Source organism: Sphaeramia orbicularis, chromosome 19, assembly GCF_902148855.1.
Source record: "Sphaeramia orbicularis chromosome 19, fSphaOr1.1, whole genome shotgun sequence".
Lineage (NCBI taxonomy): Eukaryota > Metazoa > Chordata > Actinopteri > Kurtiformes > Apogonidae > Sphaeramia > Sphaeramia orbicularis.
Window position 1 is genome coordinate 14745933 of NC_043975.1, and position 12517 is coordinate 14758449.

General features: G+C 38.1%; 1 protein-coding gene and 1 long non-coding RNA gene across 2 annotated transcripts in view; one reads left to right on the forward strand and one right to left on the reverse strand.

Moving 5' to 3' along the window:
- LOC115410096 (vinculin) overlaps positions 1 to 12517 on the reverse strand; it is a 49993-nt gene that overhangs the window by 26170 nt on the left and 11306 nt on the right. The window contains exon 2 of the mRNA XM_030121541.1: positions 1828 to 1898. Coding sequence (XP_029977401.1) covers positions 1828 to 1898 — 71 coding nt within the window. The remainder of the gene's footprint in view (positions 1 to 1827; positions 1899 to 12517) is intronic.
- Positions 1135 to 10366, forward strand: LOC115410098 (uncharacterized). Its single transcript, XR_003934053.1, has 3 exons — positions 1135 to 1298; positions 2589 to 2592; positions 10356 to 10366. It is a non-coding gene; the product is annotated as an uncharacterized LOC115410098 (long non-coding RNA).

Here is a 12517-nt window from a genome sequence, read left to right on the forward strand (position 1 = left end):
TTCAGCAAAGTTCTAATGGCACATATGTATTTCTCAGTGTCGATATCACTACATGCACAATCTGAATATAAAAAATATCTAAATAGCATTAAAACAGAAAGAAATTTCAGAAAAATATGATTATAGAATATGTTTAGAAAAACTCTGGGACATTCTGCATGACGCTTGGAGATAATACATTACTAGATTGTTGAAGAAAACCCCCTTACTGTCAAACACGGAGTTAAAGATGTGTTAAATCCAAAAAGAGGTCACACCAAAATACTGACCAAATAGGTCACATTTTTTGCATTTTAATACTGTACACATATTTCTTGCATTTTCTTGTTGTATCTTAAATGACGAGACTGAGAATAAGAAAAGCATGTTCAGTCATTAGAATCCTGCAAAAACATCAAAGCTAAAGGAAGGCTATGACATTTGCACAGTAATCAATTTTTAAAAGAGCAAATGGATTTTCCTTGGAACATCATATTTATTGGATGGATGGGAATTTATAGTTTATATGAGTGTTTTATCATGTTTTGTTAAAGAGGTGTATGTATGCATGGCCCGTAATATTTGATGGATTATTTCCAGTTTAGTGTCTGATGAATTTGAATTGTATTGGCATGAATGGACTTTTTTTTTTTTGAGTGTCTATCATACAGATCTACGAGAATGTTTCTGTAGATGTATGTATGCATGCTCTAGGGCACATTTGACTTTTCATGAGCTCAGAAAAATTTACTGGCCTCTTTGTGACTATGCATTTCTAGGGATGAGAATATGAACATAAACCTACAAAAAGCAGTACTTTATACTTTAGTTTATTACAAGCATATAAAATTAAAATATATGGAGATATGTGGTTTACACTGAACAGGAATGGAATGAAGACTAAACTATAATATAAAAACTAATTAAACCTGTTGGACAAATTTAGTTGAGAAGTACAATATTTGCTTTGGAGATGTAGTGGAGTAAAAGTACAGTAGTGTCTTAGTCCACCATTAGTTTTGTTGTTTTGCAAAATTAACATACATATTTATTAATCACTCTCTTTTATTCACTTACAACAATAAAGCACGGGAAATAGTAAATGGGTTGTAAAGGTTAAAGTCACTATTTAGTTTGACCTCTGACTCCATGACAAGAAGCAGCACAAACAGTTAGAAACATCTGAATGTTGAATGAAACTTGGTATAAAACATCAGAAAATTAATGCCATAAATATTGTATTATCAGAACAAAAGGGTTAACGACATGTTAAGTGCAAAGGGAGGTCATAATAAATACAATCACTTTGGTTTATAGAAGTTGGTTTTTCCCTGAACCTTTTCTATATTTACTGTTGTACATATTTCACATATATCCAGTTTGGATCTTAATACAGAGACTGAGAAATATATATGCGTGGTCATTAGAACTTAACTAAACCAACAAACCTAATGTTGGACGAGGACTTTGGCATAGCACTGTATAATGCTGAATAAAATTTTAATACTCAATTCAAGTACAGACACCTCAAATTTGCATGTAAGTACAGCCCTGCAGTAGAAGTACTCGGTTGCATTCCACCACTGCATGTATAGCTTGGAGGCCTTTCTCCTCACTGGGCAAAGAAGTATTTATGTTACACCAGGACAAGACTCTGAGGCACTTAACATGCCATGTCTGACCTTTGCTTGGGCCCAAACAGTCATTACTGACACAGATAAAGAGAAAAAGAGAGCCACAAAAGGCCAGAGGTTTCCACATAGAGCAGGAAATAAAAAAAGTACATGAAACAGTAAAGAGCTTTGTGACTGCATGAATTTAGACTGTGAGGAATCTGTGAGGGCTTACTTGATAAAAGCTGGTGGCATGTCCCTTTTCATGATCTGGTCCTCTGTGGTTTGTACAGTTTCCTTCCCCACCTGCAAAACAACACATATTGATGAGTGATCGGTAAATACTCCCAGGTTTCTTCTATGAGACGGCAAGTGATAAATAAAATGGTTTGTTCTGTTTTGCAGTGTTACAACCGCACCTGAGAGCACAGACTTTGTAGATAGTTTCAGTAGAGCTACTTGCAGTAATACCACAGTCAGTTATTTCAGTCAGTATCAGACACACATGCAGTGCTACCCAGAAACTTTAACTTTTGCTGTGTTTCTACTACGTGGAACCAGTTTGACCATTACGATTACAGGACACTACCGACTTTAGAGTACCTGGTCGTCATAGCAGCACTTTGAGTAACTTCGGTAACTTGCTCGTTGCGTGTTGCCCCGTCAAGCTCACGCTGAATCTTTTCATCAGCCACCAAGGACAGAAATGTCTGAACCATCTCGACTGACCATGGCATCATTTTGCGGGCTGTCATCATAAATTAGCCTATCAGTATATTTACTGTAAACTTCCGAATCTGTTTTTTAAAAAATGGTGGGTCGCATATTGATGACACTCTCTGACCAATCAGTGGTCTGCAGTGTTTATACGTCACATTTTAGTATCTCTTCACCCATTTTGGAACCTCGGCTGAGCAAGTACCCCAAAAAAAATAGTACCGGGTACCAGATTCCATGTTCATTTGCATAATGGAAATGCGAAAAAGCTTAGTCAAGTAGAGTCGAGCTGGTACCACGTAGTGGAAACACTGTATTTGACTGAGGAAACGTCATTAGCATTACTGTTGCTAGCTGAATCTGTTCTTCAAAGTCAGTTAAAGCATTAGTCCACTTGAACCTGCATGGATTTGTGTAATGTGTTTTGCTGCCACTGTTAAACCATAATGTTGGGTTTAAAGGAGTCCAGATTATGTTCAGCTGCAGACTTCAGACTGTGCAGTGAGGGCACTGGGTCCTGAGTTTGCATGGAGTCTGTTTATGGATCAACACATGAAGGATGTCAACATAACTGCTATGCGCAAGCGATGAAGTTAAGTTCAAATGTTCTGTGTTGTAATCTTGTAACCTTTTCAGATTTTCATGTTATGTCCACTTTATGTTGGGATGAGCTGTGATGCCATGAGTGCAGTGCAGTACAAAGCTGTAGACACGCCTACACTGGGGGAGTTTTGATACATTGATGCTCTGCTCATGTAAATCATCTAGTTTACTATGAGACCATAGTGGGTCAAATTAGACTACAGCTGGTTGCACTGCATAATCACTTTGATGTAAAAATGTTGAAATTAGTCATTTAACATACTTTGTGTATGTGCTGAGATAGAAATGTTCAGTAATATTTAAATGACTGACAGTGAAAACTGATATAAGGGAGCATGAAAAGTAACTCATATTCAAGATACTAAAAACAGAAAATGTAAATTCATCTATGATCTACATAACTGCAGAACAATTTTATTTCAGGTGCATATTTAATAAACCACTGCATCTCCTCATTGTACAACATAAAGTCAAATGGACCAAAAGCTGATCATCACAGACAAAACAGAAATCAGAGCTAACCTACGTGACCTTTCGGGTTGAGTGGAGTGTGTTAGACAGCCTGCCTATGTGAACACACACCCTGTTCCTCATTAATAAAAAGTCAGTTAACCTTCATATTTAGAAAATGTAGACCACCCTCTGGTGTCCCCCCTCAGCAGACTCCAGAGGAGGCCTTACCCTAAATGACTCTTTCATCTGTCATGAGGATTTGTCAGTCAACACATTCATGCTATTTTCAAAGCAGTTAAATATTAAGGTGTGAGGCTCAGAAAGTGTCATCTAATTACACATCAGATTTCACACCAACTCAACACCTATAGGAAACTATTTATGGTTTATTTTTCATTTAGGACTTTCCTTTTCATTTACGTTTCAGAAAAGATGCCAGGTTTTTCCAGACACTGTAACTTTAGCTGCAGTATCCACATCACCTACTGTAAGTGGAAAAAAACATAAACTGTTTACAGTTCTCTACCACATAATGCTGTCATCAATAGCCATGCTTAATCGTACCACATCTGCTTTCACTATTATTATTTTTTTATAGTTACTGTCTTTAAAGCAGAAAAAAATGTGAATGATTACTCCAAGACATGCTTGATCAAAGAATAATCAAACAGACCCTGATTACAGCAGCACCTAAGACCGATATAAACCCAGATGCTGGCACCTTGTCCTGAAAGTTTTTAATCTATTTCCAAGACCGTGGGTGCAAAGTTTAACCATCAGCTGCATGTCAAATGCATGAGCACAGACCCCGTTACCACAACTTTCCTCCACAGGGAGCGTTCGCCTTTAATCACACACTTTTTCACAATGATGTTCTGTTACACGAATGGCGGGGCATTATTTCAACAAGGCAGCTGCTGGGGGGGACGCCAGGCCTCGGCAGCACAGTTATAATGTGTAAAGCAGCTGACCGCCTCCTCTCCCTTCAAATACCAGAATGACTCACCTCCCCCACCATGACCTCAGCTCTGCTGGGAGACACAACTCACCAACATCGAGCCGCCACGAGTGACATATCACATGCGTTCATACCGGGACACGACTGTACACAGACTGAGTCAAATGAACTGGATCAAAGCACATTTTAACATCTAAGAAGATTCAACTATATTTATATTTGCAGCATTTTTCCCTCAGGTTTATCCAACTATCTGCAATCTCATGTGTGAGCTATTGTTCAAACAGTTTGTGGATTAATTTGAAGGAAGCCGTTTTGATTAATTAACAAATACACCAAGAAAAATACATCCAATATAAAGATTTTTTACACCTTACAGTCACGATACAATGACATCTACTCAATTAATGACGGTCTAAAGTCATGATAATTAGGTTTAACTCAAACAATATTTATTGAACTAAATACCTGACTAAAATAACAGACAATGGAGTCATTTATCACGAAAAAAGACCAAACATTTACTGGTTCTGGCTTCTGTAATTGCACCATTTGCTGATTTCCTTTGTTTTAAAACTATATTTACTTGTTGAATGGAGTTTCACATTTTGGGAAGAAACAGGCCATTTTAAAACACTGCCACATCAAATGGGAATTTGTATTTCTACTTTTCTGGAAAAACAGCTCAATTAGATAGAATGGCTAAATAATATAAAAAAAGTAGTTGGTAGCTGCTGCCACACAGACTGAATATGTTCTGTCAATGTTATAAAGTCTTAACTTCTTTTTCACATCACTCTAAAGGAAATTACTTTAGGGTTCAAGCCCGTTAGAAGACATCATTTTGGCCTTCAGTTCTGCTTTCTCATGTTTTATAGCCTTAATCATTAGACGAAGGAGTGATTCAGAAGCAGGCTGTATTTTTATTCTGGTTATTTGTGATGTAGCCTTGATGAGAGAGCTCGTCAGCGAGTCTGACTCCAGAAAGCAGCAGAGTCATTCCAGATGGTTGACGTGGAAGCGGTAATGATGCTGAGCCGACATCAATCTCCCCCTTCTCTCTCTCTTCACACTGGACCACAGGGACTCAGAGAACCTGGGGGTTATAACTCAGGCCCGAAGGTTGTCCTGAAACTAAAACTGAAGTTGAGCAAAAAGGCTGCCCTGCTCAGAGCATAGCAGCATTATATTAGTATGATCATTAATCAGTCTATCACATTTTAATTAATTACTTCACAGATAGCAAAATAGGCATTAACTGCATGTGTTTATGCCTCTCTGGTTTTTTCAGTCACATTCAGTGTTAAGATGAACATGACCCAAGAGCACAGGTTGTTGTTCAATCAAAAATATCTTTTTATCATCAATTTTTATTTTTAATGCAGTGACTTATAGGTTAGTCCTACATTTACCCACTTTGATACAGCTATCATTACACTTGATCTGAGGAGAGTTATCACATGGTTTTCAATTTGATTGATTTGAGCGCATAATGTGAAGAATCTGCAGTGCTGGCACATTAGACCACTGACTAATGGACAGAGTTGCCTATTTTAAGATTTCACAAAACTGAACGCTCAAGGAGATTCTGTACTGATGTGATCAACACTGGTCCATCATTACCATCAAACCAACAATTTTCCTGCAATTTATCACTCCTCTGTATAACTTGTATACTTGTCACTGCATAGCTATGTTCCAGAGCTTTTGTGCCTGGTTGTGAAAGTTTTCAGTCCATGTCAGAGAGTTCATCCAACCCAAGTGCAAAATTTAACTATCAGCTGCTCGTTGAATAAATGACAACAGAATCTGTTCTCACAATTTTCATGGACAGGGAGTTTTGTTTTTAATCACTCTTTCAGGAAGCTACATGTATGACTGTTACATGCATGACTGATATTTCAACAATGCAGCTGATGGGGGATGTACATGTAAAACAGCTGGCTGTGTCATCAGTAGACTATGTGGAACATGAGCTGATAAGGCAAGTATGTTATTTAGATGCTGAACAGGCAACAACCCACGTCGATAAGACTTTACTGTTATTGATGCTTTTGTTCATAATGCTGGAAATGAGTTTTCTTTGAGTGAATCACATAAGACTCCACTCCATTTTTTTCTTTCTTTCTTTTAACACAGTGGGTAGATTTGCAGCTGGGGTCAAAACATCATTTCTCACATATATGTTTTGTCTGAAATTACAAATTTACTATGACTCGTGTGTAATATTTTGCCACAAAATGTGCAAACTTTGAGCCCTTGGTACCAAGTGTCCGAACAGTAGCCAAAAACAACTGAAGCCGTCCTGTTTTGTCCAGTTAAAGAGCAGCAGAACTACAGACAAGAGACATTAGACACTGACAGCAATAAAAACCAGATGGGGGAAAGAGCAAACACAAAGATTTTATGGACACACCAGCAGCAGCAGAACCCTGCTCCTGACAAGGAGTTTCTAACAAATGTGAGGCATGCAACAACTTCTTATTTTTAAGTTTAAAGGAGTGATATTTTGCTTTTTTAAATGGAATCATGCATTTTAAAACATTTCCCCGTGGTCTACATAAACTGTAAATGCTATGCTTGGATCTGAATTCTTCATTAATTAAACTCTACAGGCCCATCTTCAACCCTATTTTTGAGTAATGACAGGAGAAAGGTCGTTTTGAGCGCTGGCCCTTTAAATGCACATGACCCCACCCCCTTCCAGGTTGTTGACTGTCCGGTTCAACCACTTGTGTTCGTTAATACAATCAACAACTGAGCATTTTGGGTAATCAGCTTGAAGTTTGGACATATTTTCAGGATGGGCTACAACCACTGCTGCTGACAAACAATTATGGTGTACTCGGAGAAATGTTCGTTGGAAGTCTTGACCTTATATGGGCAAATGTTGTGATGTAACTAGTTATAAAATGTAACAAGTTGAGCAAGAATTGAAACAGGTTGTAGAAATCCAATCGATATTTGCCAGAATAAATATAAAGACAGCTTTGCAGCACCTGGAGGGTTCATATTCAAACTTTATAAACTGTTAGGGTCTCCAAATACACAAATAAATGTACCAAAGACTAATTAAAGTGGGTTTAGCAAAATATGACTCCTTTAAGGTGTTTTCACCCTGTGCTACTCTGTGCTTGAGAAGGTGTTGGAAAGCAATGATGCCAGATTTCACCCAAAAAGAAAACCCTCAAATCCTCCACAACAACAAAGCGCCAACATTTCAGGCGTTTTTGGATAGACATGGTTTACTGTCCATTAATAACTTTTCCACAAAGCCATGTGGGTAAGTTTTATCAAGAGATTTTACGTACTCTGGCTTCAGTGAAAAATAATTAGAAATGGTGGAAAAAAATGATGATTTGACCAGACAATAACCATCGTCAATTCAGTGATGCATCTTGGTCAATAATCAAGGAGGAGCTAATGCATTTATTGGGTAAATTCCAAAAAGAAAAGTCTTATTTGTGATGTCAAGAAAATGCAAAAAAAAACATCATTATTTGTGTTTCTGTAATGTGAATGATTGCTGCTGTCTTTTTTGTTATGTGGTCCAAAAATTCTACAGAGGCTCAAAATAGCAAAAAGGTCCATCCAGGCATCACGAACTGCATGACAACAACAGTTATAAAGCTGAGGCCCAGATCTATTTTTACAGTGAACTGTCTGGATCGCCGCTTAGCTCTGAACTTCAGACAGTGGAGGAAGAGGAGGAAGTTGAGGAAGGGGGTTGAAGGCAGCTCAACACTCATCCATGATGCTTTAGGGAGAACATGAGACAGCAACTCTTCGATGAAGATTGCATTTTACAACTTCTGGCTTCCTCACGCTGGTCTGCACTGTCGTCTGTCTGCTTTTACTTTTTGTTCAGCTTCATGTCTGAACCTGACTTCAACTCATAAATCTGAAAGTTGTCTTAATGAATCTAAGCCACAATTATACAAGCAAACTCACAACACTCCCACAGTCAGCAAACCTGCAGGTTTCAAATACAGTGTCATTCTCTGAAGATGAGGTTACATAGATGAAATGTAGCCAACCCATTGGAAACCATTCTGAAAATGGACTCCAAGACAATTCTTTACATAGATCAATATGACAATCCAAAAGAACTGGTCAGAAAGTAGGGATTAGAACTGTAAAATCCAAAACCTGGCTAAGTCAGAATTTGTTCCTGCACTTGACTTTTCGCATTTATACGGTTGATGATTTGTTGGATTCCAACATTGCTCCATTTTACATCTTTTCTTTAAGCATCACAGACAAAAAAGCAGCTGCAGCCAAACACCACTGTTGTTTTTCTACCTCATACTGTCTAATGTTACCCCCATGTGGCGCAAAAGTGCTGAAAGGATACATTTATTCCAACCAGAGAAAAATGATCAAATTATATAGTTGCATGATTAATAGGTGCTTTTCTACTTTTCCAGTGAATAAATTTCAAGAGGTTTAAACCATTCTTCTCAACTGGACTGAAAATTTCTTCCTGTTGGGCCCAGTCTTTTCTGATTGAGGTGTTCATATGAGATGTTCTAAGTTGGAATTGGTGGTTATTAGTGGATAAGAGGGTCTGTGTAAATGCTGCACGATGGTCCTGCAAAAAGTTCCCAAAATGTAATGGTTTAGTCAAAGGAAAACAAACCAAGCATCTTCTAAAATGTTAAGATAAGAGTCAGATATCGGAATCATAATCATACAAGACAAAACACAGGAAACATGAATGTCTTATTTGTCTTATTTTGGAACTACAAACTAATTTCTACCCATATTTCTATCTGGCACCCAAAACAGTGACATGTTTGGATTTTCTGGAATTAAATCAGAACTTGCAGACTTCAAGTATCTGATCGAATATGTTAAATTGCCTCATAACCCAAAAGTTTGGAATTCACTATGATACTTAGCTGTGAAAGTACAAAGCTCAGAAGTTAAAACTTAATGATGCTTGGTTTTTTCATACTGGCACAAACAAAGCAATTATTGAGTTAACAAAAAAACCTGCTCTTTAATTTTATCCTTGATCAGCTCATAGTTTAATCCATGTTTCATCTGATTCAGTGACTATGAAATTATTGTTGACTTGGTTTCTACTTAGCTGATTAATCCTCCTAAAAGTTTTAAAGTATTATTTCTTAAAAATACTTCTTGCAGATTCTAACTATTGCATTCTCTTTTCATGGGTACTGTAATGAGATACCAGAAACAGTTGAGCGTCAGATGTCTAGAATAGAAAACGGGATGTTGTCACTTTGAGAATCATTCCATTATCAGAACCACAACCCACACCACAACACACATATCCTGTTCCTGGAATAGATTCTAGCAAACCACTATAAGGAGGGACGGCTGTCACTTCCACCTTCTGTTAAAAACCTTTCACCCAGCCAGTGTCATCTCCCTAAAAGCCATCACAAACCTCACAGTGTGCCGGTCAACTCATTTAGCATCTGTGAGAGGAGTGGAAACAGTGACACTCTGACCGGCCAAGAGCTGTATGAAGAGACGTTGCACTGTGAAGTAGCTTGATAAAGTGGCTGCTCCTTTAAAACAGACTTGGCTTTGTTGACAGCAGCCCATCGCTCTGCCAGAAGAAGAAAGGCCACTGTGAAAGCCTCAAGGCAGCTCACACACAGCCTGCCTTTCACATGTCGGGCAGCTTTAGCACAGTGCTGTGTGAGTCATGGTGACCAAAGATATCTAGGATGGCCAGATTCTGGGGAAGGCGACCGCTGCTGCCCTTAGCACTGAGCTACAAATAAACTACATGTTGCTCAGAGTTACTCACACATATTCCCACTCTGAGCAACTTCTGCTTTGTAATGAAATCTGTTTATTTATTAGTCAAAATACTAAGAATCCTGCACTCCATGGCATCACTCAATTTGAGTCTCATTGTAGGACCAATGAAGAACAGCAGGTGAAAAGGAACATAAAACAATTATAAAGACAGTAATATGCAGTACAAAACCATTCAAAAACACATTCCAAGACTGTTAGATACAGGTATTGTTTGTATGTGCTCAACACACCTATAGGGCCTATTTTCATCAAATTTCAAGACTTAAATTACTTTTATTGTTGCAGAAAAGTTGTAAGTTGACCCATTAATTAACCCCTGAAAAATGGCCTGTCATTAGAGGTGTGCAATATGACAATAATAGACTGTGAAGGATTAGATCGTATAGATGATCTGACAAAGCAGAGAGATCGTGGAATCATCTATATTATGATATAGTCAGAGCCATAGAGTATTCAATGGCTCTGGATCTAGTTATATGCTGATGCACAGACGCATTACGTCGGTTCACGTCCACGTCACGTGGATTTAACACTGCGTAGCGGGAGTCACGGCTGACAGCAAAACGGATGAGTTGCTTCCTACCATCGTATGGATTTGGTTTGGCTTTCCCCAAACGACAAAGCGCAAACAGTAATTTGCAAAATTTGCACAGATACGGTTTGCATGTTGGATGGCCACACTACGAACTTGTTCAATCACATGGAAACAGGATATCATGACTCGCGTAAATATACACACCAATTTTTAATTATCTGTATGCATTATAAGCTTTCCACGTGTATGTTAAGGCCGTTATTAGTCCCCTGTCCAACCTGAATCGATGCGTGCCCAAATAGTACGCTGAAAGCCAAACTGCTAGAAGACCAGCCACACCGCAGCCAGTGGCAACACTTGGCGTTAAACAAAAGCAAACAACTGTAATGCAAGCATTTAGGAAAGGCACTCTTTATGAGAAGAGTAGCAAACAGTGGGAAGAGACAGAAGCTGTGACTTTTTACCTGGCAAAAGATATGCAAATTAATCTCAAAGATCAATGTAAAGAATTGTGATAAAATCAATATCATAATTTTTTTTTTTTTTTTTAAATTGTGATATGATATTTTTACCATATTGCCCACCCCTACCTATCATATTAGAAAATGTTATTGTTATTCTTCAGTTTTTTAATCAGGTGACAGTTTATTGCACATCTTGTTGGCAACTGGTAACTTTTAACTGGTAATATATATTGTATTATAACAGAAAACCCTTAAATATTTGTAATGTTATACTGCCTGGATGGACACAGGAAATTTGCATGAAAGCAACACAAACAAACATAGAGGAGAGTAAACGTGACACAGAACAGAGTAATTCTGAACAGGAGGAGGATTCCAACAAGTATAGACCTACCCTTCTGTTTCATGACATGGTTTGAGAATGAAACATCACCACACTTTGTAAATTATGTGACATGGTTGAGTTATAATTTGTGGCATGGAGTCATTTTATGACAATTGAATGAGAGAAAATGTCCAATATTGTGCAATGTATTTTTATCTGGAAATGAAACAGCTTTGGTCAAGTAGAGTTTGATCATAATACCTGGCACTCCTTTAGCCAATGTGGCGTTCTGGGATATCATATAGCTGTTGACTAATATTGACTCATAGCGGCAGTGCAGAGGCTGCACTAAAGGTCAATGCCTTTATTTTATCATGCAGTCCTCAGTGGTGTCAAGCAGGGATTATTAATTTGGTTCAGGAAGTAGTGACACATGCAGCGTCCAAGGCGATGAAAGTCACAAATCAAAGAGGCTGCTCAGGTCAGCGGTGGCAAAACAGGTCTTGCAGCCAGAGAGAATATATCAAAGTTATGTGACTCAGGTTTCAGGGGCTTCGCAGCTCATACAGAGTTACTGGGAGCGGCACTCATCAGTGTGAATCCTCCTGTTTAAGAGAAGAGTGATTCAACACCGAGCCCATTAGAAATGAGCCAGAACAATGACGGGTTGAACTATTATTGTATTTAGTGTGGTTGGTCAGCAGGGGGTCATGTGATTCACAGTACAGCTATAGTTGGATGGTTCGAAAAGTATCAGAAAAATAAGCTCTTTCATACCTGATTACTGAGGCTTTGCTTAGAACTTCTTGAATTCATATAGTGTAACAGTCAATGAGCAAGATGTCACAATAAAAGTATTTTTGGGCAACTTATGGACCATAGTCAATGAAATAATTTATCTTACCAACAAAGTATATGACAATGCTGATGTGTACATTTACATCTGATTATCTGGTCTTTAACCCCATTTCCAAATGAGTCAGAGCTGCTTCAGTGTCATTTTTCGTGTTTTAAATGTACACGACTGCTTGCTTTTACTCACTGTCAGTGGTGCTGACCTATAAATTACACTAG